Genomic DNA, 24,308 nt, shown 5'->3' on the forward strand with positions numbered 1-24,308 from the left:
GCAGTTGCAGGTTTCTAGTCTATCTGCTGGAGGAGAACATTATAGTTTATCTAGCGATATCAGTTCTGAGCAATGTCATGCTTTAGTATGACTAAGGAACAGAACCATGGATGCAGCTAGGGGCAGGAATGATTCTCAATCTCTGGTGCTAATAGCAGTACGGAAAAGGTTTAGCTCTACCCAGTTGTGCCCCTGGTTAACCCCTTGCCTTCACTTCAGTAAAGCAGTTGCCATTCATTCCTGTAGATAAACACACATCACTGCACTTGGGGAAACAGTAGCAATGAGTCGCTGCTCTGTATTTGGCTCTTTTCAATTGTCCAATATCAAAGACTCATGCAGAAACATAGGGGGAAGCAGCTCTTGGCAGGAAAAGGAGAAAGAGGTTATCTCCCGCTTGGACTACTGCAATGTGTTCTACGTGGGGCTACCTTTGAAGGTGACTCAGAAACTGCAATTAATCCAGAATGCAGCAGCTAGACTGATGACTGGGAGTGGCCGCTGGGACCACATAACACTGGTCCTGAAAGATCTTCATTGGCTACCAGTACATTTCCGAGCACAATTCAAAGTGTTGGTGCTGACCTTTAAAGCCCTAAACGGCCTTGATCTTGTATACCTGAAGGAGCGTCTCCACCCCCATCATCCAGCCTAGACACTGGCGTCCAGCGCCAAGGGCCTTTTGGCGGTTCCCTCACTGTGAGAAGTGAGGTTACAGGGAACCAGGCAGAGGGCCTTCTCAGTAGTGGCGCCTGCCCTGTGGAATGTCCTCCCAGCGGATGTCAAGGCAATAAACAACTTTTTTTACTTTTAAAAGACAACTGAAGGCGGCCCTGTTTAGGGAAGTTTTTAATGTCTGACACTATTGTTTTTAATATTTGGTTGGAAGCCGCCCAGAGTGGCTGGGGAAACCCAGCCAGATGGGCAGGGTATAAATAAAAAAATATTATTATATTATTATTATCCTTATATGCAGGCTTAAAAGTAAACATTTTCATCTATCAAAGGTGAAGTGTGCTCCCTCTTTTAATTTAGAAAGAAGTGTCCCACCATTATTAGGTTTGAGGAACACTGCCTGATATAACAACCCACCCACTCTATATGTCAAGCATTTAGGTCAAGCATCCCCAGCCTTCTGTCCTCCAGATGCTTTGGGCTACAATTCCCATCATCCCTGACCACTGGTCCTGTTAGCTAGGGATCATCCATCTAAAATGAGTAAATGCACACAAATTTGGAGCCTACCTTATTTTAGGTGGGACAGGAGGTGGGGAGTCTTCATGCTGCTACATTACCCTCCCCACCCCAGTTGTGCTTCTGATACAGTGGGTCATACAGCATCATCAGTTGTTATTCAGCATCACTCACCCATTGGGGGAGGGGGAATTCATAGGCAATGTCAATACAACCAAGGTTACAATGGTCAAAACATGAAATAAGGACTTCCCATGGGGTGTATTGTTCAATTCCAAAAAGGCACGCACACACACACCCTCTTAGCCAGAAACTACAGTAATTTAACTTACATTAGGGTGAAAGTTTGTAACATTCAAATCAAGCACCAGTGGTACAGCCATTGACTGCAGTAATTACCATTTTTTGGTTTATACAAAGAGAGAGAGAGAGAGAGTCTTGCTAAATAATGCTAACATTCTTGGAGAAATGGATCAGCAGCTAGGTTAATTAATGCCTCTTACTGAGTATAAGCATTCCTGCCTCTGCCAGGGCAGAAGATCCTGAGAGATAGAGATGTGCTTGTTTGGCTAATAGTCCCCATATTTTCTGTTTTTGGTCTGAAGACACAGTGATGTGGAGGAAGATCTAGATGGGACTGATTCTAATTAAGTGTGCTTTGGATGTGGTGACTATTACATGAGTTTCCTAGTTACAGTGCAAACATTTATCTATGCTGATGTTAATGTTATGTTTTCCCAGTAACTCTTAAATGCCTTGCCTTTTTTCCTGAACAAAAAAAGAATGTCTCGTAGCACCTTAAAGATAAACAAATTATATAATGGCCTAAGTGTTGGTGGTGTATATTAGAGAGTGAGGTGAGAAGGAAATTAAATGAATGCAATAAAAGGTAAAGATAAAGGGACCCCTGACCATTAGGTCCAGTCGTGACCGACTCTGGGGTTGCGGCACTCATCTCGCTTTATTGGCCGAGGAAGCCGGCGTATAGCTTCCGGGTCATGTGGCCAGCATGACTAAGCCACTTCTGGCGAACCAGAGCAGTGCATGGAATCTCCGTTTACCTTCCCACTGGAGTGGTACTTATTTATCTACTTAAACTTTGATGTGCTTTTGAACTGCTAGGTCGGCAGGAGCAGGGACCGAGCAACGGGAGCTCACCCCTTTGCGGGGATTCGAACCGCTGACCTTCTGATCGGCAAGTCCTAGGCTGTGTGGTTTAACCCACAGTGCCACCCACATCCCTTCAATGAATGCAATACTGCCTGGCAATTGCACCATCGACTTGAGCAGTTCACAATAAACATAGGTTGCAAGGTTATCTGCCCTATCTTTTCAGGTGTTATACTGTGGTCAATGCTTACAGTGTTATACTTAAGAACATCACCAGGACCTGCCCCTATATCACAGGTCCAGGGCCTGAAATCTCAAGGTCTGGGATGTTCTTGACCTGGCAACTCGATGTGCTATATCAGTGGTGGCGAACCTATGGCTCGCATGCCAGAGGGGGCACTCAGAGCCCTCTCTGTGGGTATGCACGCACACCATCATCCCAGCACACAGCCGACAGAAGGTGAGGGCAGTGCGCCGAGTCCTCAGCTCAACTTTGGCAGCTGGAGCACCATGTGCGTGGCAGGAAACAGTGCGGCAGGAGCGGGATGTGATGCCCATCAGCGTGCCGATTCTCTCCAAAATGGGGGTCACATCTTATCTTTGACCCAAGTTCATTGCACCCAATTGCACTGAGGATATTGTGGCAATTAGTATTTTGTGTGAGTGGGTTGCAATTATTATATTGGGCTCTCAGTTTCAGATGCTGCACAACCAGGATAGGAAAGAGCCAAAATCCCCAAACTGGCCCATCTGCTGCAGTGCCTTTAGGGCTCCTTTTGCTCAGCCGCTCAGCGTGGGATGCCCAGACTGAGAAGGTGCACTTGTGGCCAGGGAGGCACAAAGAGAAGGGCTGGGTGGGGCATTGGTCCCATTCGGGTATGTGATGCTATCCCCAAGCATGCACTCATGTTGTTTTCAGAAGCTGGGTTTGGATCCTGGGACTTGTGTCTGAGTAGAAGCGCCTCGGATGGGGCACTGGAGGGTGCAAAACAGAGCCACAACCCCCAGGGTGTGCGTTGTGCGTTTTCCCTTGGTGAGCTTCCACTGTGGGTGGGGAGAACACAGCGCTCTGCACTTCCTCAGAGGAGTGCTGCCACATTGGTGGGCTGCTGAGAGTTCTGAGCAGCTGCCTTCCTCCTCCTGCTGCGAGGTTGAGGCTTTACACACCCTCTGGCCATGCTGGACACCCTGCATAGGGGCTGGTCAGGGCTGGGCGAGGGAGCAGCGCTAGCATGTGGGGCAGCCCCCAGGGCCCTTTCAGGAAATGGTGACTTGATGGGGGGGGGCTCCGCTCTGCACGTGTTCAGAGGGCCACGCCAAAAACGCTTGCTTGCTCAGGCTGGAGTTTAAAAGCGGGGAATCCTTAAGTGTGGAATTCTCTTCCAAATAATTTTAAGTCAACGAAGGCACTTGGGATTGCTTTCCTTACTTAGTTTGGATCATCTTAATGCAAACTTTTACAAGTTGTTTGTACCACTGAAAGCTCTGTTGCTATGTTTTTCTTTTAAGACAAAAGATGTTTATGTATGAGTTGTTGTTTTCTAAACTAAAACCTCAGTATTCAGGTTAAATTGCAGTGTTGGCACTTTGTGATAAATAAGTGGGTTTTGGGTTGGGTTGGTCTATAAAAGGTTCGCCATCACTGTACTATATGAATATTACGTCCAAAATCCGAAAAAGATGGAAGTGACCTTAAAGGGTTACGAACGCTATCTGTCAATCTTTCCATATGCCTATCTCTCTAACAGCTTGGGAAGATCAATACTGTGACCAAACATTTAATTGTACTTGGACTGAATTTTGGAAGGACTTCCAGGGGCCAGACAGCACAGCTTGTGGTGGGGTAAGATCTGGCCTACTATCCCAGAATAGTGGCATTCAGTTCATAAGATGTGTCCCTTTCATTTGTATGCCAGCATGGCTTTGCAAAATAGTTAAATGAACATTGTTTCCATTTTATGAGGCAAGGGAAAAATTTGAGCAGCCTGTCAATGGGTACTAGAAGCAAGCTGTACTGGTTGAATGCTAGGGCTATAATTTTTCATTATTTTTCATACTTTTATAAGAAAAAAACTTGTTCCTTTTCCCTTATGGGGTTCCCAAGAGCCCATATAGAATCCTTATATAGGTTTCTCTATCAGTAGGAGAAAATAACAGAGGCCAACCATAGAATATTGAGAAGCAAAGCGACTAGTAAGCCTGATCTTTATTAAACTGTTGCAAGAGGGTCCCCCAATCACCCAACACAGGGAGGGAGGAGGAACCCAGAATATTGGTGTGCAAGCTCTTATATGTTGTCCTTGTTTAGTTATTTAGTCGTGTCCGACTCTTCATGACCCCATGGACCAGAGCACGCCAGGCACTCCTGTCTTCCACAGTTTGGTCAGACACATGTTTGTAGCTTCGAGAACACTGTCCAACCATCTCGTCCTCTGTCGTCCCCTTCTTCTTGTGCCCTCCATCTTTCCCAACATCAGGGTCTTTTCCAGGGAGTCTTCTCTTCTCATGAGGTGGCCAAAGTATTGGAGCCTCAGCTTCATGATCTGTCCTTCCAGTGAGCACTCAGGGCTGATTTCCTTAAGAATGGATACGTTCAGTGAATGGATACATACATCACTGAAGGGGCGGTCTACAGCGGAAACCTGTCTGCCAGGATACCTAATAATGGTCACTGATTGCTTTTAGCTGGGCATCCTGGCCATTCTTTTGTGATGGTAAATACTCAGTTCCTGAATCCAGGTCACAGGCTCACCCTATTCACACACAGATTTGCCCTTAAGACAGGATTTGTGAGCAAAGAGACAATGGGGAAGTTTTCCCATTTCCTTCCTCCTTGCAGAGAAACATTTGAGGTCAGTTTGGGAAAGTCAAAATGGTTTCAGGACTGTTTTTCTGTACTGTTTCAGACCTGAGGTTCATATATTTATGTATGTGTTTCGTACATTTATGAACATTTATTTTATATCTTAGACCTTATAATTCTCATAACAATACCGTGAAACTAGCCACAGATCTGACTAAAATGTAGGCTCCTCAGATGAGTTTTTGACAGACAAAAGTGTAAGTAACCAGCAAGTTATAACTCCAGGGGACGTCATTCATTTGTATACCATTGATTTCACTTAAGGCAAATGTGTTTGAGATTGCAATTTGTGGGATACAAGTTAACCTTTAAGAGATAAGGACAACTGGGATTTGTGCAAAATTGCTCATGAAGCAAGAGTCTAACCTCGGTCTTCTCAGTCACTCAAGTGACTGTAATATAACAAGCATTCGATGAATGTATATTCTTTATGAATGATTAAACCCCGAGAACCAAAAGTAGTACAGTTGCATGCCCTAGCTTTAATGGTCCTTTGCAGCTTAAATTTGGAAGCTAATGCAAGGTTGATTTAACCTTCTAGAAACAATAATCCAGGATGCTTTGAAGCAGATTGGATTTTCCTGGTATTACCCCCTTAAAAACAACAATCATACACACGTTGTTTTGTGAAGTAATAAAAGTATTTACTCACATAATCTTGGTCTTGAAGCATCAGTTACAGGAGCAAAATGAAAGACAGGTTTATAACTACTGTGTAAGTTACAAAAGTACAAAATGTTAATTCAAGAACGGTGTCTGAACTCTGCATGTCTGTGTGGGCATCTTGGAAGTGCTGTGGAGAAAGAGGAGGCTGTCCAGGCAGGAAGGAAAGAAGGATGTAGTGTTACAGCTTCCTGTCAAGATAGACAAAGGTAGTGATCTCAGAGTCCTCTCTAGCAAATTTTACAAGAAAGTTCTGTGAGCCTTAGCCCCTTCATGTGCCCACTGGGCAAAGCATGAATTGTTGGTTTGACTTCAATAATGTCCCATAATGACAACATTCTTTCTTTGATTTTTGTTCATAACATGTGGTATTCAGGAATGTGTTTCCTTTGAATATTTAAGTGCTCGTGGCTAATATGTCTTTGATTGACTGACATCCCTATCATGGCTTACCACCTTCTTCTTCTATGAATTTGTCTCAAGTTTTTTTTAAAAAACGCAATTTACACTAGTAGCCATCCTCACATCCTGTGCAAGTGAACATGACTTAAAGCCACATTTCTTATGTGAATTTGCAGATTCCTGCTCTGAGGACGATTATTAGGAAGTTTGAAGGAAGCAAACAGAGTTTTGATATTACTAGTGATATTGTGTGTTAGTGTAACCCAGGGCCAGCCCACCCATGAGGCAAAGTGAGGGAACCACCTCAGGTGGCAAGATCCACAGGGGCAGCAGATCCCAATATAGATCTTTATTTCCTCTTGTTTCTGATGGGTGCCATTTTGTGGTTTGCCTCAGGCGCAAAAATATCTTGGGCCTGCCCTGGTGCAACCCTATGCATATTTACTCATTAGTTAGAGCCGCTCTATGTTGCTAACTCCCAAATAACTGGTTACCAATTAGCTATTGGGCTAAGTTCAAGGTGTATAAAGTCATATACACCTCAGGAGTAGATTAAAATATCATTTCACCCATTATGCAATCACTGCATTCTGAAGGGGAGGGCCTTCTGATGATACCATCTAATCAGGAGGTCTATTTCACACAACAGAGGTCTGAGCCTGGGGCTTGCTGATCAGAAGGTTGGCGGTTCGAATCCCCACGATGGGGTGAGCTCCTGTTGCTCAGTCCCTGCTCCTGCCAACCTGGCAGTTCGAAAGCACCTCAAAGTGCAAGTAGATAAATAGGTACCGCTCCGGCGGGAAGGTAAACGGCGTTTCCGTGTGCTGCTCTAGTTCGCCAGAAGCAGCTTAGTCATGCTGGCCACATGACCTGGAAGCTGTCTGTGGACAAACGCCAGCTCCCTCGGCCAGTAAAGCGAGATGAGCACCGCAACTCCAGAGTCGTCTGTGATTGGACTTAATGGTCAGGGGTCCCTTTGGCTTTTTACCTACCCTTTGGAATTTGCTCCCCTTGACTATTAGATAGGTGCCATCGCTATTGTCTCTCTGGTGCCTGCTGAAGCCCTTCCTATTTCAGCAAGTCTTTTAAGTTGAGATCTCTCCCAGTCTGCACCTGTCCTGGAATTGTTTTTTTTTAAAAAATGTCTCATTTTTAAGGTGTTTCAGTTGTTTTATTGCTTGTCGTTTGCTGCCCTGGACTTCTTTGGAGGGAAGGGTAGGGTATAAGTTGAGCAAGAAATAAAAAGAAGCAAAAAGCAAATGCGCTCAGGATTGCAGCCTAGTCGCCCCTACATTTTGTCTAAAGCCCATTTCAAGGCAGTTTTTTGGAGGTTCCTGCTTTTGACAGAACATCTAGGAAATTTCTAAGGCTGCAAAACAATAAGTCAACAACAACTTGATGCATAGGAAAACTTGTCAGGACAGTTCCGTACAGTAGCAAAGTGTATTTGGCCTTTGGTGCTGAGTGAAAAGTTAACTGTAGGATGGGCTACCTTACTTCCACAAGCAGGAAAAGAGAACCCCCTGTTGTTGTTACTGTTCAGGTGTATTTAGGCCTCAATTATAATTATACTAAAATAATGTATATTCATTCATAAGAATTGAGGTCTCTTCTTTCTGGAAGCCCAAGGTGGGTGATTCTGTCAGTTCTGGTTTCTCTCAGTTTCTCATATTTTTTCCAACCTTAATTACAGTTCTCTACATTTCTACATCAGTTAGCATTTAAAAAGAAAAAGTCCTCATGGAAATTCATCAGAATTTCAGTGCAATTTTCTCCAAATCTATAGCTGTTTGCATTCCATTTCCCTTAATATACACATTTTTGCAAAGCTATTTTTCCATATGTAATGCATTTTTTAATTCTAGCTTCACAGATACATACGTTTTTATGCACACCTTACCCCATCAGATGCATTTTAGACATATTATTTGGCTGGATAATTGCATTGCAAAATTCGGAGAAGTATGAATTTCAATTAGGGACTCTGTTTTGGTTCTCAGATTGTGTCGGACAGTGTGAATCAGGTAGATGCACTTTCAAATGAGAGCTGAATCAAATTTTGCCCCTGCCCCAACTGAAGGCCAGTTCTGGCTGTCTATTGCAACACACACAGCCCTCCAAATAGTGCGACAAAACTTTGAAACAGACAATGGCTTATTAGCAAGGGGCGAGAGACAAGTTTTCACAAGAGCAGGTAAGCTGTAAATAAGGATTTGTTATGTTCATCCATGAGAAGAAATAGGAGGCACTGGTCTTGCTAAAGGAAATAGTAGTACAGTATGGGCTTCTAGGGATTTTAACAACTGCTCTGCAAAAACTAATCTTGTTACACTTGATAAGAGTGTGTGGCTGACTTGGCTTCCTTCCTAAAGCAAGAGAAGGCCTGCAATGCCACGATTTTCACTCTTCATTACTTCAGGAACATTGCTCACACTTTAGCAAACCTCTCTTTTATCTAAAGCTGAGAAGATTTATCCCCCTGGGTTTGCCTCTCAATCACCAGAGGCAGATTTTTTTAAAAAAAAGAAGAAAGAGGAGGAAAGTCATCTTCTACCTCTGGAACCCGATAAAAACAACATTTTAAAAGCTTCACTAAACCCACAAATGGAAAGCATGTTGCTGACATTAATAAATTAATTCCCAAGAATGGTTTATATACGGGGGGAGCACAGAAACATAGAACATACCCTCCAACATTTTTTAGGTGGAAATAGGGGCGTCCTATTCTATAGTAACAATAATTTTATTACTTCTACCCAACCCATCAAACTGGGTTGTCCCAGCCACTCTGGGCAGCTTCCAACATATATAAAAACATAATAAAACATTGAATATTTTAAAACTTCCCTATACAGATGTATTCTAAAAGTTGTATAGTTCATCTCCTTGGGTTGGGAGTTGCATAACCCCATACCCTCCAACTTTTCTCTTGTGAAAATAGGGACATCCTAAGGGGACGTGGTTGGCGCTGTGGTCTAAACCACTGAGCCTAGGGCTTGCCGATCATAAGGTCAGCATTTGAATCCCCGCATCGGGGTGAGCTCCCATTGCTCGGTCCCTGCTCCTGCCATGCTAGCAGTTCGAAAGCACGTCAAAGTGCAAGTAGATAAATAGTTACCCTCTGGCGGGAAGGTAAATGGTGTTTCTGTGCACTGCTCTGGTTTTGCCAGAAGCGGCTTAGTCATGCTGGTCACATGACCAGGAAAAACTATCTGTGGACAAACGCTGGCTCCCTTAGCCAGTAAAGTGAGATGAGCGCCACAACCCCAGAGTCGTTCATGACTTGACTTAACTGTCAGTGGTCCTTTACCCTTTTAAGGACAAGCAGGATGTTCCAGGATCAAATCAGAAACTGGGATGGTTTCTGTAAATCTGGGACTTTTCCTGGGAAATAAGGGCAGTGGAGGGTCTGACAGAATGCTTAAGAATTTACATAATAAATGCCTTTAGAGGTGATTTGGAAGATGGCTGCAAAGGAGAAGATTCTGAGAAATTCTAAAGGAAGCAAAAAGTATCAATCTAGTTTGGGAATCTGGTTCTAGAAATGGTCAAGCAGCAGGGGTCATCAAACTTTTTCAGCAAGGGGCCGGTCCACTGTCCCTCAGACCTTGTGGGGGGCTGGATTATATTTTGAAGAAAAAAATGAACAATTTCCTATGCCCCACAAATAACCCAGAGATGCATTTTAAATAAAAGGACACATTCTACTCATGTAAAAACACACTGATTCCTGTACCGTCCGCGGGCCAGATTGGGAAGGCAATTGGGCCGGATCCGACCCCCGGGCCTTAGGTTGCCTATCCATGAGCTAGATGCTTGAAAGCAACCCACAAGCAGGGAATGAATGGAGCAAATCTGTCAACATTATGATACTCACAGAGTCATATTTTGATGTGTGAATGGTTTAGTATACATGCATAGGCAAGAACCTATATTCTTCTGGTAGGATTTTTGCAACTCTGAGTATGACTCAACTCAGTGTGTTTTTTTTAGGGGTACTCTCATTTAGACTCAAGAAAACCACCATTTTATAGTTCAAATCGGGGGAAATAAATAGAGTAAATGGACAAAAGTACAAAGATTCACAAAATGTTTAGGGGTATGCATCCTCCTGTATCCCCCAAGAAAAAAAAGCGCTGGCCCAACTCATATGTGCTTTTCATCACTTGATGAGTGCAACATTGCAGAGAGAAGATCACAAAGGAAATTTCTACACAAATATATCCTACTCTGAGTATGGCTTGGTTGGCTATAACTCAGTATATGTTATTTTTAGTAGACTTGCACAGCAAATAGGACTTGGAAAATTAAAGATTTGGGTAACATGGATTTAAACTCAAACATGTGTTGAGGGAAATTATAATCAAGTGGATATCCTGGTTGCTTTTTATATATATATAAAAAAGGATAGTGTTTTCAATAGCATTTTGAATGACCATTAACACTAAGTCCAAAGAGTCCTGCACCACATTCTTTTATAATTAATATTTTTACGTACGATACCACCTTTTTAATTTATGCTGTCTTTTTTCTACTCATTTTTCTACTTATTTGGACAAAAGCCATCCAGATATTTGATTTATTATGCACCGTATAGTACTAGATTCTACCAGGTTACAGCCAAGCCTGCACTATTTGACACCACTCATTTCAAGGTCCAGGAAAGAAAGATATGAGAAAATGCTGCATACCCACACTAATCAATTTTCTTGTGTTAACTCTATGGATTTGAACTAAAACAGGAGAGACCCATTAGTCATCATTATAATTTAATGGCCTGGAACATTTTGAGTCAATAAGCGCACAGAAGAGTAAACTCTGCCTATTATTGCACTCTTGTAATTTAGAAAGTGACATGATCTTTTCATGAAAAGTTAATTTAAAAAGTTCAGTGTTTCATGTCTGAGGCACATTTCCCGGTGAAAGCAACCATAAAATTTCAGGTTTCAATGCTCTGCCAGTATGTAATGCATCTAGATTTTTCTATTAGCAAAAGCGTAGCTCCAATGGAAAATAATACCTCTTTGGGATGTATCCTAATTATGTGGCTTGTGGGGAAAGGGAAAGCTATACCTTCCAAGTTATAAGGGCAACCCAATAACCAAAAGGCACATGTACAGAGTTTTTGCAATTTTCCAGGCTTAATTTCAAGAGGCTGTAAACAACCACTTTCCTGAATCCAGCAGTTGCCAGAACCAGGTCTATAAGGTCCACACCAGTCTAATTTTGGCTACAATAGAGTCCTTATACTTTCAATGTGTCAGAAAAGCCAAAAAGTCCTGTGGCAGCTTAAAGACCAACACATCTATAGTTGTAGGTGTGGGGTAGGGTCTACTCAGGGGCTATACCTGAAGGAACATCTCCACCCCCATTGTTATGCCCGGACGCTGAGGTCCAACGCCGAGGGCCTTCTGGTGGTTTCCCCACTGCGAGAAGCAAAGCTACAGGGAACCAGGCGGTGGGCCTTCTCGGTAGTGGCACCCGCCTTATGGAACGCCCTCCCATCAGATGTCAAAGAGATAAATAACTACCTGACATTTAGAAGACATCTGAAGGCAGCCCTATTTAGGGAATTTTAAAATGTGTGACATTTTAATGTATTTTTAATCTTTGTTGGAAGCCACCCAGAGTGGCTGGGGAAGCCCAGCCAGATGGGCAGGATACAAATAATAAATTATTACTACTACTACTACTACTACTTCATCTGACACATGCAGGGGTTGTCTGACTGGTTTTATATAGATGATTTCCCCCCCCCCCTTTACAGTGGGAAATGTCCAATAAAACATACGTCGGCCATCATCAGTCTGGTGCCCACCAGAAGCATTGGACTGCAACTTCCCTCTGCCCCAGCCGCCATGTCTGTGCTGGCTGGAACTGATAGGAGTTGCAGTCCAAACACCTGGAGGGCACCAGGTTAGGTGAAGGCGCATAACATCATAGTTGTCAACTTACAGATTTGAAAATAAGGGACCAGCAGCCTTGAAAATAAGGGATCAGCAGCCAAAATAAGGGATTTTAGTCATCCACCAGCCAAACGAAGCCTCAAGTGGTGGTTCCCACAGCACAGCAACCCAGCAAAGGGGATGCAGCAAGGAAAACCACTGTCACCTCTCTGCAGGGAAGTGCTAAGCAAAGGCGAGTCCCCAGGCACCGCGGCCGATTTGATCGGCACAAGGCATGCAAGCTCCACCCCCAGTCGTTCTTAGACCTCCTTATTGGGTGAGCAACACAGTTGGAGCCTCCTTCCTCCCTGGCTGGCCGGCAGGGAGGGAGGGAGGGAGAGGAGCTGCTTCCTTTGAAACCCGGGAAATTTAAGGGACATCATCAATAAGGGACAGCAGTGGGAAACGGCGCTGGGATAAGGAGTTTCCTGCCAAATAAGGGACAGTTGACAGCTATGCATAACATTCCTCATCAGAGCACAAATGAATGAAAGGCAAAGCAGGCTGAGAAGAACAGCAAATGCTTTGCCAAAATGCATTTTTTAAAAACACATTTAAGGTGTTTATTTTTGCCTCATCTGACTGCTATGGTGCTGCATTTGCAATTCTTCCATACTTATTTGCGACACTTCCTTAGGGATACCAGAGTCAAACATTTCCAGAATGTTATGTTGTATGATAAAGAAAAATCAGTGCAATTCAAAGGAATTAAACATATGTTAGGGCTGCCATACGTTCAGATTTTTTTCCATAAATTAAAAAATTACGGTTTTGGGGACGTGTGTGTGTAATATAATTTGGGGGGTGTCCTGGTTTTTACTTTTTGAAATATGGCAACCCTAACTGTGTTCCAGGGAATCCTATGTTTTCTTAGATTTAAAATCTTATCAGGGGTTCCTCAGAGAGAAGATTAGTAATGGCTGACAAGGGTGAAGGACAGGTAATAATTACTAGGTAAAAGACCCCTGGACAGTTAAGTCCAGTCAAAGGCGACCATGGGGTTGTGATGCTCATCTCACTTTCAGGCTGAGGGAGCCAGCATTTGTCCACAGACAGCTTTCCAGGTCATGTGGACAGCGTGACTAAACTGCTTCTGGTGCAACGAACACTGTGACGGAAACTAGAGTGCACAGAAATGCCGTTTACCTTCCTGCCTCAGTGGTACCTGTTTATCTACTTGCACTGGTGTGCTTTCAAACTGTTGTTGTTGTTGTTGTTGTTGTTGTTGTTGTTGTTGTTTTGTTTTATTTTATTATTTATTAGATCTTATTTTACAGTGTGCCGTCACAGGGGGGCATTAGTTGTGTTCTAGGCTATGTTCTTCCTTTACACAAATCAATGGTGACATCCAACAGCTACAACCAGCACTGGCATGAAAATGTGCTGGAGGTGGCTCAGCGGAAGAGCCTAAGCTGAAAATGTTCCCTGAAGACAGAAATTCTGAGAACCGCTGAAGCTGGAAGGCCTGAGCAAAATTATTAATAGTTATTCTTTGTTCCTTAGGCAGCAAAAAAACGCTTAACTGTTCCTCCTGCTGCATTTCCAGAACACCACAAATGTATTCAGATTTTATGATGAGTCTTGTTCATTATGTATTATGGAGCCCTGCCTGGGTCAATCAGTTTCCTGCAGTCAATCCACTTATATTTTATCCCCATGATTTTTTAATATTATGAATATCCTGCCCAGAGGAAGTGCAATAATCCTATTTATTGAACTCTTGTGGGTTTTTGTTTTGTCCTGTCTAGAATGGAGCAATAGTCAGGAGACATAAAGCTACTATATCTTGAATATTTTTGTGTCGGAAATGTGCATAGATAAAAGTGGCATTCATTGTCAAGTTCAAGTTCCCAGCAGGAGTCTGGTACAAATGATTATACTTGGTAGTGCCCTATTTTGGTGTGAATTAGTGGAAAGTTTTTCTTCATCAATAGATTCACTAGAGAAAAGGCTATCACACGGCAAGACTTCATTAAATAAATGGCATGCTGTTCCATTTTCAAGTTAACCACTGCATTTTTTTATTATACCAAGGAAAATTTGTGTTTCTCGATGCCACTACATTGTTGCATTCTTAACTTGAGTTTATTGCGTGGACAGGTGGAGTCCCCCAAACCCTGGGCAGCCCTGTGTGGAATAACGACTCAAGACAACGTGCTATGAGATTAAAATTGGCCATAACTTTATTATGTTTCAGATGTGGGTAGACCTTGGCTCAGGCATTGGGCGTTTATCCCTCCCAGCCCCCGCTGTGGAACTGGGGAACATCAGGTTTATCCACAGTGTTTGTGGGGGGGTGGGGTGGGCTGGCTCTGGAGAACATATGTTCAAGTAGAGAGAGCCCGCCCCCGTTATGCCGCTGTGACAGGGGAGAGCAATGTCAACCTCTTGGTGTATGGCCAAATCCTGCCCTCAGACAACTCCTTTAACAGGGAACCCTGGTATCGCCAGTGCAAAGAGAAGGGGGGCGTGAATCACCGCTAGATGCCACCCCCATTTAGGGAAGATAGACTGAAGGTTTCTGCCCAAGGCCTGATACTGCCAAAGTTGTGATGTTTTGCTACGGGAAAGGCAAACCTGCCAATGCAGGAGAATTCCTTTCCGGACCTTCAACAGCGACCTTGACGTAGCAGCGCCCACGTACCTGTGGAGAAAAGGTTAACTTGCAAAAGAATTCTTAACTGAGGGTGGGTAGGGTAGGAGAAGCTCTGGAGCCAACTGCTTTCCAGGATTAGATCCTCCCCCTATTGTTTGGCAGGGTGGTCCCTCCCCCTACCTGGACTGTTCACCTTGGCAACACCTACCCAGGCAGGATTGGGCAACTGGCTGAGGTAGGCAGAGACCAGGTATCCCACCCGGGGAAGGCGAAGCCAAGCCTGTGCTAAAGGTGCCGCATAGGGTCCAGGGGGCTGCACGTGACCACGCAAAGGGCACCCCCTATTTAATGTGGGGAGCGGCAATTCTGACAGCTGCCTTTCTGTCATTGCTGACTTTGGAGAGCCAGGGTATCAGAAGGGCTCCATGGGCCGGATTGTGTGCAGATGGGATTTTTGGCACTGCAGAAGGGAGTCCCCGTGCCGCGTTACGCCAGTTTAGCACAGCGCACGGGGACTTGCCGAGCAGGCAGCTCAGTTCAGGGGTGGCTCGTGGGCCAGTTAAATGACCCCCAGGGGCCACTTGTGGCCCATGGACCTTAGGTTGCCTACCCCTGATTTAGACCAAGCCAAGACACATCTGGGGCTTCTTTTTGGCTACATAGGTACCATATTTTCCACTCTATAAGACGCACCAGACCACAAGACGCACCTAGTTTTTGGAGGAGGAAAACAAGAAAAAATATATTCTGAATCTCAGAAGCCAGAACAGCAAGAGGGATCGCTGCGCAGTGAAAGCAGCAATCCCTCTTGCTGTTCTGGCTTCTGGGATAGCTGCGCAGCCTGCGTTCACTCCATAAGATGCACACACATTTCCCCTTACTTTTTAGGAGGGAAAAAGTGAGTCTTAAAGAGCAAAAAATACGGTAACTTGTAGGAGGCAGCCAACCATACTGATCCTCATAGAATTGAGAATCAAACAGGAAGTAAAACTGCAGAGGGTGAGATTTGAAGAGATTACATGGGGGATCGAAGGAAATAGAGATGAAGGGTTTGCAAAAAAAGAGAGGCCCAAATGAAAAGCTGTGTTTTAAAACGTGAATGCATGGACAGAAAAGGTGACTCAAGTAGAATCTAATTCGAGCAGTAAGGAAGGTTAAGGGGCAGGTAGGAAACATAGATGGTAATCTTAGATTTAATTAGGCAATTGATACTCACGGTGTGGCCTGTAGAGAGGAAAGTGTTGAGAAAGAAGGGGATATTAAGGAGTCAGATTATGAAGTGTAAGAAGCTGAAAGGGAAGATGAAGAGAAAGACGAAGGTAGTGAAGAAAAGACAGTGCCAGTCCAGAATGCTGTTTTAAGGCCAATATTTTAAAGCATTGCTTCAGCTTTAAGACACCAATTCTTGCCTTCATCTGGCTCCAACATACCACCACCCGGAAAAGGTCACTTCACCTTACAGAATCAACCATTAAAGTAGTATAAAATGATCTGAAATGATGCTGGAAAATATCAAACAGGCTTTTACCATGCCTCTATACCAGAGTTGGTAGCTTATTGCCTTCCAGGTGTAGCTGAACACCAGCTGCTATCAGCCTTACATCCAATGACCAAGGGTGATGGGAACTGTAGTCCCACCAAATCCAGAGAGCCCAAACTTAGCTGTCCTTGCTCTAGAAAATGGAATCAAATGGCTTTGATGAAAAGTTTCCGATCTATAACCTGCAATTTCCTAAATCTCACAAATGGCTTTCCAGAAGGTATTATGTTAGCACCTTGACTACCATACATAGAGTATTTATTCTCCACACACCAACATAGGTAAAAGGTAAAGGTACCCCTGCCCGTACGGGCCAGTCTTGCCAGACTCTGGGGTTGTGCGCCCATCTCACTCAAGAGGCCAGGGGCCAGCGCTGTCCGAAGACACTTCCGGGTCACGTGGCCAGCGTGACATCGCTGCTCTGGCGAGCCAGAGCCGCACACGGAAACGCCGTTTACCTTCCCGCTGGTAAGCGGTCCCTATTTATCTATTTGCACCCGGAGGTGCTTTCGAACTGCTAGGTTGGCAGGCGCTGGGACCGAGCAGCGGGAGCGCACCCCGCCGCAGGGATTCGAACCGCCGACCTTTCGATCGGCAAGTCCTAGGCGCTGAGGCTTTAACCCACAGCCCCACCTGCGTCCCAACACACACCAACATACTTTGTTTAAAATTGCAGTGTGCAACCCAAAACATGTCTACTGAGTGGTAAATCTCACTGAATTCAATGCAATTTATTCCAGTGTAAGAATACTCAACACTGCAATCTTAAACTGAAGTCTGTGCAAATACTATATCACCTGTTCTACCACTATTTCCTATTTTTGTAAACCATATTTTAAATTATTTTTTCTGATAAATTACAACTATTTTCTTAAGCTGGTTAGATTCACTTATCAGAAGGTAAGTTCCATTGAATCTAAGAAGGACTTACACCTGAGTAAACATGCATAGGGAGCATGCATTTTGCTTATATCCCAAGCACACATTGGATATGGATTAGATACGGTGGTGATGTATGAAGCACAGCACCATTTTACATTTGGGCAAAAATCTTGCTAGGAATGTCTACCTCTGTTAAATCAGTCACTGATGATTTTAGGTAGCATTCCACTAGTGCAGAATGCCTATTCTTTCTTAACCTTTGCAAATCTCCCCATGCTTATTTACATTGCAATGTATGGGTTATTTGTATCTCTTTTGCTTTTGCTATTTCAAATGCATGTCAGAGACAAACACTGTATCTATTATCGTTCCTTGTTTTGGGTCAGAATTTCCTATCTGGCATATTGCAATATATTGTCTTGACAGCCCTGAAAAGTTTGCCCCAATATACTGGCTAGCTTTGGGACATGTATGAAACCGGCTGAATAGCAAGCATTCCATGTTTTACTAGGTAGCTGTGTACAGTTTTTTGACAAATGAGGAGGATTTGCCAAATCATTATATCAAGCAATCATGCCATCTGTTGTGTCAGTCCAAGCTCTTTTAGCATTTATTTCTATTGCACTTAAAAAAAATGGGCTGCCACTTAAAAGCTTAAAAGTCTCTCAGCCCCACTCACCTCACACTCTGAAGTCTCTCAGCCCCACTCACCTCACAGAGTGTTTGTTGTGGGGGAGGAAGGGAAAGGAGGTTGTTAGCCGCTTTGAGACTCCTTAGGGTAATGATAAAGCAGGATATCAAATCCAAACACTTCTTCATCTTATTATTATTATTAAAGGCTGGGCATGGAAGGAATAGCATAACAAAATGTGTGTCAGAAAATATCTTCATACGCTTTGAATTCTCCACCATCCCCACCCATACACGCCCTCCCATCAGATGTCAAGGAAATAAACAACCACCGGTATCTGACTTTTAGAAGACATCTGAAGGCAGCTCTGTTTAGGGAAGTTTTTAATGTTTGATGTTTTATTTTGTTTTTAATATTCTGTTGGGAGCCACCCAGAGTGGCTGAAGAAACATACATACCGTATTTTTCGCTCTATAAGATGCACCAGACCATAAGACGTACCTAGTTTTTGGAGGAGGAAAACAAGAAAAAATATATTCTGAATCTCAGAAGCCAGAACAGCAAGAGGGATTGCTGCGCAGTGAAAGCAGCGATCCCTCTTGCTGTTCTGGCTTCTGGGATAGCTGCGCAGCCTGCATTCGCTCCATAAGACACACACACATTTCCCCTTACTTTTTAGGAGGGAAAAAGTGAGTCTTATAGAGCAAAAAATACGGTACATACTACATCATCATCAGTAATATATTCCTCCTGAGTTTGGGTCTGGCTTATACAGTGGTACCATGGGTTAATAACTTAATTTGTTCTGGAGGTTCATTCTTAACCTGAAACTGTTCTTAACCTGAGGTACCACTTTAGCTAATGGGGCCTCCCACGGCGGCCACAGTGCAATTTCTGTTCTCATCCTGAAGCAAAGTTCTTAACCCGAGGTACTATTTCTGGGTTAGCGGAGTCTGTAACCTGAAGCGTCTGTAACCTGAGGTACCACTGTAATGGCCTGCAATGTTACCACAACTACTCCTTTTCTCCACCCCACAGCTCCCTCAGCTCTCAGCAGTGGTCATAATAGGAAAGGTTCACAGGGAGACTCTGTTGAAGCTTTGATACTTTTCTGAAGCCTGTGCAGTAGACTCCAGAACATCAGATACCATGGGAAATGTAGTTCCTAAAACCTAGTCAGGAACCAATGGAACTACATTTTCCATGGCGGTTGCAGCAGCATCTAGGCCAGGTCCTAATGGAGACCTAGTGTGAGCATCCGCCACACAGAAAAAAAAACCCAACAGTATGAAGGGGTGATGGATGAATCCTGTGTTTGTGTAAGCCAGGCTTCCTCAACTCCCATGATTCCTAGCTAGCAGGACTAGTGGTCAATGATGATGGGAAATGTAGTCTCAAAACATCTGAAGGGCCGAGTTTGAGGAAGCCTGGTGTAAGTGTTTAGAGGCATATAGGTCTTTGTTCACATTGAATAGTTCATATACATAACAATTAAGTGTACGTGAATATGAAGTTCACTCTCACCATGTGAATAAACTACACGCTTCCAAAGGATGTAAAACATTTGGCCTTCAGTTACAGTTTAATGGCTCCTTAGAAAAGCTGATAAGAAATCTCAACCAAGAATACATCCTCTGCTAATGTATTCATGTTAGCTTCATGGCGGTGGAGCCCATTCCTAATCTGAAAACTTAATCCTTCTAAAATTATATACCCATTTTAATTATCCAAGCCTTTTTTTAAAAAAAAGATCAGGTTTTATTTTTAATGGTATCACTTAAAAGGTCTTCCTACCCACATTATTGATGTTTTATAGCCCCTCAACACATTCCAAGCCATTTCATATCGGCGTGCTGCAAAAATTGGTGTTTTAATTCACATTACAAATATGTTGCCAACATACTGCTTTTCACCTGCTCCATTGCAAACATGGTACAAATATTGAAGATTAGATTGGATAGGATTTTGGAAACAGCAGCCTTCATCTGCCTGAATATTTTAAATGAACACAGCTTCTTCTTGCATCCTGATTTGTTGTATTTATACCACACCTTTTTTCTCCAAGGAGCCATCCATGGTTATCCCCTTCCTCATGTGATTCCCCCACAACATCCCTGTTGTGACCGGCCCAAGATCAGGGAGTTTCATAACTGATCAGGTAATTGAACCCTGCTCTCCCAGGTCCTACTCTGACACTTTAACCATTATGTTGTTGTTGTTTAGTCGTTTAGTCGTGTCCAACTATTTGTGGGGACGCAGGTGGCGCTGTGGGTTAAAGCCTCAGCGCCTAGGACTTGCTGATCGAAAGGTCGGCGGTTCGAATCCCTGCGGCGGGGTGCGCTCCCGCTGCTCGGTCCCAGCGCCTGCCAACCTAGCAGTTCGAAAGCACCTCCGGGTGCAAGTAGATAAATAGGGACCGCTTACCAGCGGGAAGGTAAACGGCGTTTCCGTGTGCGGCTCTGGCTCGCCAGAGCAGCAATGTCACGCTGGCCACGTGACCCAGAAGTGTCTTCGGACAGCGCTGGCCCCTGGCCTCTTAAGTGAGATGGGCGCACAACCCCAGAGTCTGTCAAGACTGGACCGTACGGGCAGGGGTACCTTTACCTTTACCTTTTAACTCTTTGTGACCCCATGGACCAGAGCACGCCAGGCACTTCTGTCTTCCACTGCCTCCCGCAGTTTGGTCAGACTCATTTTAGTAGCTTCGAGAACACTGTCCAACCATCTCGTCCTCTGTCGTCCCCTTCTCTTTGTGCCCTCCATCTTTCCCAACATCAGGGTCTTTTCCAGGGAGTCTTCTCTTCTCATGAGGTGGCCAAAGTATTGGAGCCTCAGCTTCAGGATCTGTCCTTCCAGTGAGCACTCAGGGCTGATTTACTTGAGAATGGATAGGTTTGATCTTCTTGCAGTCCATGGGACCCTCAAGAATCTCCTCCAGCACCATAATTCAAAAGCATCAATTCTTGGTAATCTGCCTTCTTTATGGTCCAGCTCTCACTTCCATACATCACTACTGGGAAAACCATAGCACTATACCGCAGTGGTAAATAATCTGCTTCAAACTGAACAGTCATAGACACTTAAGGTAATAGCATGCACACACTCTCTGCACATTCTTGCAGTTATTCCGCCACATATGTGGATGCAAGTATAAGCACACTCAATGCTCACGGTTGATGGATAGTTAAAGATAGGAAAAGGAAGAGAATCACCCTTTCCTCTTTTCCCCACTGCCCTTTGCCAGCTGTTTCTTTAACTTGGAGATAATAACAACACAGTGGTACCTTGGTTCTCAAACACCTTGGTACTCAAACAACTTGGAACCCAAACACTGCAAACCCGGAAGTAAGTGTTCTGGTTTGCGAACTTTTCGAACGTGCTGTGTTTTGAGTGAGACGCTTCCATTTTGAGTGTTACACTGAAGTCTGTCTGTTTTTGCGGCTTTTTTGTTTGGTTTTTGTGACTGTGTGGAACCCAGTTCAGCTACTGATTGTGTGACAGCAGTACATTTTTTTATTGCTTTCATTTTATGGCTCAATGGTCTCGTAAGATGTTAAATTGCTGTTTTAGGGGTTGTTTTTAAAAGTCTGGGGTGGATTAATCCATTTTGCATTACTTTCTATGGGAAAGCGCACCTTGGTTTTGGAACGGACTTCTGGAACAGATTGAGTTTGAGAACCAAGGTACCACTGTAATAATTTCTGCCGGCTGTGCTAGAATGACCAGTGTGTGCTAAACTAATTTCCTGTGTGTCTTTGTCTAGGTGTTAAGGGACAGCTAAGAGAATGAAGACTCTAAGTCCCGAGCGGAAGCATGATATGGCGATGCAGTGCTGGTGCTGAATTGTTCTCTCTGATGGCTCTATGGGAGTGGATAGCCCTGAGTCTTCATTGCTGGGTTTTAATGGTCGCTGCTGCTTCGGATCAGCATGCCACAAGCCCCTTCGACTGGCTCCTTTCAGATAAGGGACCCTTCCACCGCTCTCCGGAATACACAGATTTCGTGGACAGAAGCCGACAGGGATTTAGCACAAGATACAAGATTTACAGGTATGAAACAAAAGGGATGGTAATTTCAGAGGGTGCTCTTCCGGGAACTGTTTAGAAACAATACAAGGGCACTTTAAGAAAAGAAAAAAAATCACAGATGGGGAGAACCAATGGGTAGTTCTAGTTTCATTCCAAAAATATACACCAAGGTTCCGTTTCATGTTGGGAATAGCTGTGCTGCCTATTGAAAGTGAAAGGAGGTGATTGATTAAAGCGAGATCTGAAGGTGACCACCTGTTGACAAAATCTTTCAGCTTTGTTGAAAAGCTAATTTTAACTCCTGGTTTTAGCTCAGCTTGCATTTTCTTCCTGAATTGCAGGAGATTAATGAGACACAGTTCAGAGGTAGAGTACGCGTGTTTACATGTGCAGCATTCCCAGAATCATGGAAATGTCAAGTTAGAAGGGACCCCAAAGGTCTTCTATTGCAGCCCATGGCAATGTAGGTGCCAATGGAGGCTTCCCTTGAAATGTAAATAGAGGCAGTTTTTGTCAGGACTGTGGTGGAGAATGAGGTTAAATTTCCCCACCCTCACTCCCAAGGTTCTATGGCCAATATTTGCATAACAAACGCAAACAAACATGAATGGCTTTCAGATAAGCATCACCTGATGAATATCTGTCTGCCATGCACGCACCTGATAAAGTGCAGAAGCCCTGAAAGAAAAAAGAAAAAAGGCCCTTCAGCAAGAATTCATGTGTTTGCCTTAATTACATAGTCTCGTCAGAAAATGAGAATATTAATGATGCATCCTGTGTGTTGTTTTGATGAGAATAAATAATATAAATAATGAACCACGCTTTATACATTAAAAGTGTTATATACATTAGCAATAGTAAATGCTATGAACGGATGTGGGCTTTAAAAAGAGAAAACTATGACTAGTAGGAGGGATGTCTTTAATTATTGACCCTGGCGGACTCCTCTTTGCCAGTCGAAATAAAGAGCTGCAACTATAGAGCATGGAAGAAACAGATTGGCAATTTCTGTCACTTGACCAATTTATGGCCGTGAAATCATTTGAGCAGGTGGTCCTTCATTTGCTTCAGATTGTTTTGCTGTCATTCCAGCTTTTTCAGCTATTGGGTCCATAATAAGGGGCAAACTCTTGCCTTTTCATCCTGTTTGTGGCTCCATGCAAATTGCTGCTGGGTCTTAAATACAGGTTTGGGGAGAAGGTCTGAAGTTTATTTTGTGTTATGAATATTTATTTTCCTGTGCTGCTTCTCTGTGCACCAGAGGGCACTGTGTTGCAGGTCAATTTTGCATTAGTTTGTGTTGCCATAGGCCAACGCATTGTGAGGTCTGTTGTACATTAACTGTGATGATGAAATATGCATTGGGGGTGTTTGGTGAGCTCAACGGATCAGAGGAGACGATTGCTATTAGCCGGGGTTTAAAAGCCAGCTGTCAATGCCAATCATCTATTTATTTATTTTGGCAGGGGAGGGGAAAATAAAAGCAATAATATATAAAGCCCGAGTCAGCATATTTTACTCCCCTTTCTTTTTATATTGCTCAACAAAACAGAAATATATCCATTGCAAAAGGCAACAAGAATGATTCCCATTGCTTCTGGTTTCAGTACTGTTAACCATGCCTGAAAGGACCACACACTGCATTCTGCATTCTAGGGTCTATATCACTGCTGTTTCTTATACCCCACATAAAGCTGCCTCTGAAAATTGCAGAACCGTCCAGAATAATAGAGAGCTGCAACCAAAGGGAGAATCAGTTCATGGATGTGTTTACATGCACACCTGACCACATGCACAGAAACTCTTTGGGGCAATTTGTACAGCAGGAAGCTTGTGTGCAGCTAGGGAAAACCTATACACATTGATTAAACACTATATGGAGAGGGGGAAGAAGATAGAGGTACAAGGTGGACGCGGGTTATTTTTTCCCTTTCAAGTTGGTCACATGGGGATTCTAGGAAAATGTTGCCAAGGTGCAAGACCTTGTGTGAGGAGCTTCACAGTGAATGAGTGTGAGGATTTTTTAAAAAAGAGTTTTGAAGGGAAAATGTCCCATTGCCACCTTCTAATAAGGTAAGCACAACACAAACAACCAATATATATTTCATTCTCTTCACATGCGGTTTCAATGCACTACGCCTGCTTGAATTGCCAGAAAAGTAGTGTGTGAAAGTAGTCTCATAGCACGAGTAGTGTGTGAAGTAGTCTCATAGCATGAGACTTCACTGTTTTCCCCTCCAGCAATGTTCTAACTCCCACTTCAACTCTTGGCTATTTTCCTTTTATATGTATTATTTACACTTGCACCGTACCCTCCAACATTTCTCTGATGAAAATAGGAACGTCCTAAGGAAAAGCGGGATATTCTGGGATCAAATCAGAAACCGGGTCGGTTTCTGTAAATTAGGGACATCCCTGGAAAATAGGGACACTAGGGGTCTGTTGCACCTGCCC

At 43.7% G+C, this 24,308-nt stretch overlaps 1 protein-coding gene across 2 annotated transcripts in view; it reads left to right on the forward strand.

Annotated features, from left to right (window-relative positions):
• The window catches only part of BRINP3 (BMP/retinoic acid inducible neural specific 3), a 262,633-nt gene that overhangs the window by 12,493 nt on the left and 225,832 nt on the right, over positions 1-24,308 (forward strand). For both annotated transcript variants that reach the window (XM_083745341.1, XM_083745342.1), the window contains exon 2: positions 21,590-21,875. In XM_083745341.1, coding sequence (XP_083601467.1) covers positions 21,640-21,875 — 236 coding nt within the window. In that variant the 5' untranslated portion in view covers positions 21,590-21,639. The remainder of the gene's footprint in view (positions 1-21,589; positions 21,876-24,308) is intronic.

The sequence above is a fragment of the Podarcis gaigeae genome (assembly GCF_964106915.1).
Source record: "Podarcis gaigeae genome assembly, chromosome: 6".
NCBI classification, from domain to species: Eukaryota; Metazoa; Chordata; class Lepidosauria; order Squamata; family Lacertidae; genus Podarcis; species Podarcis gaigeae.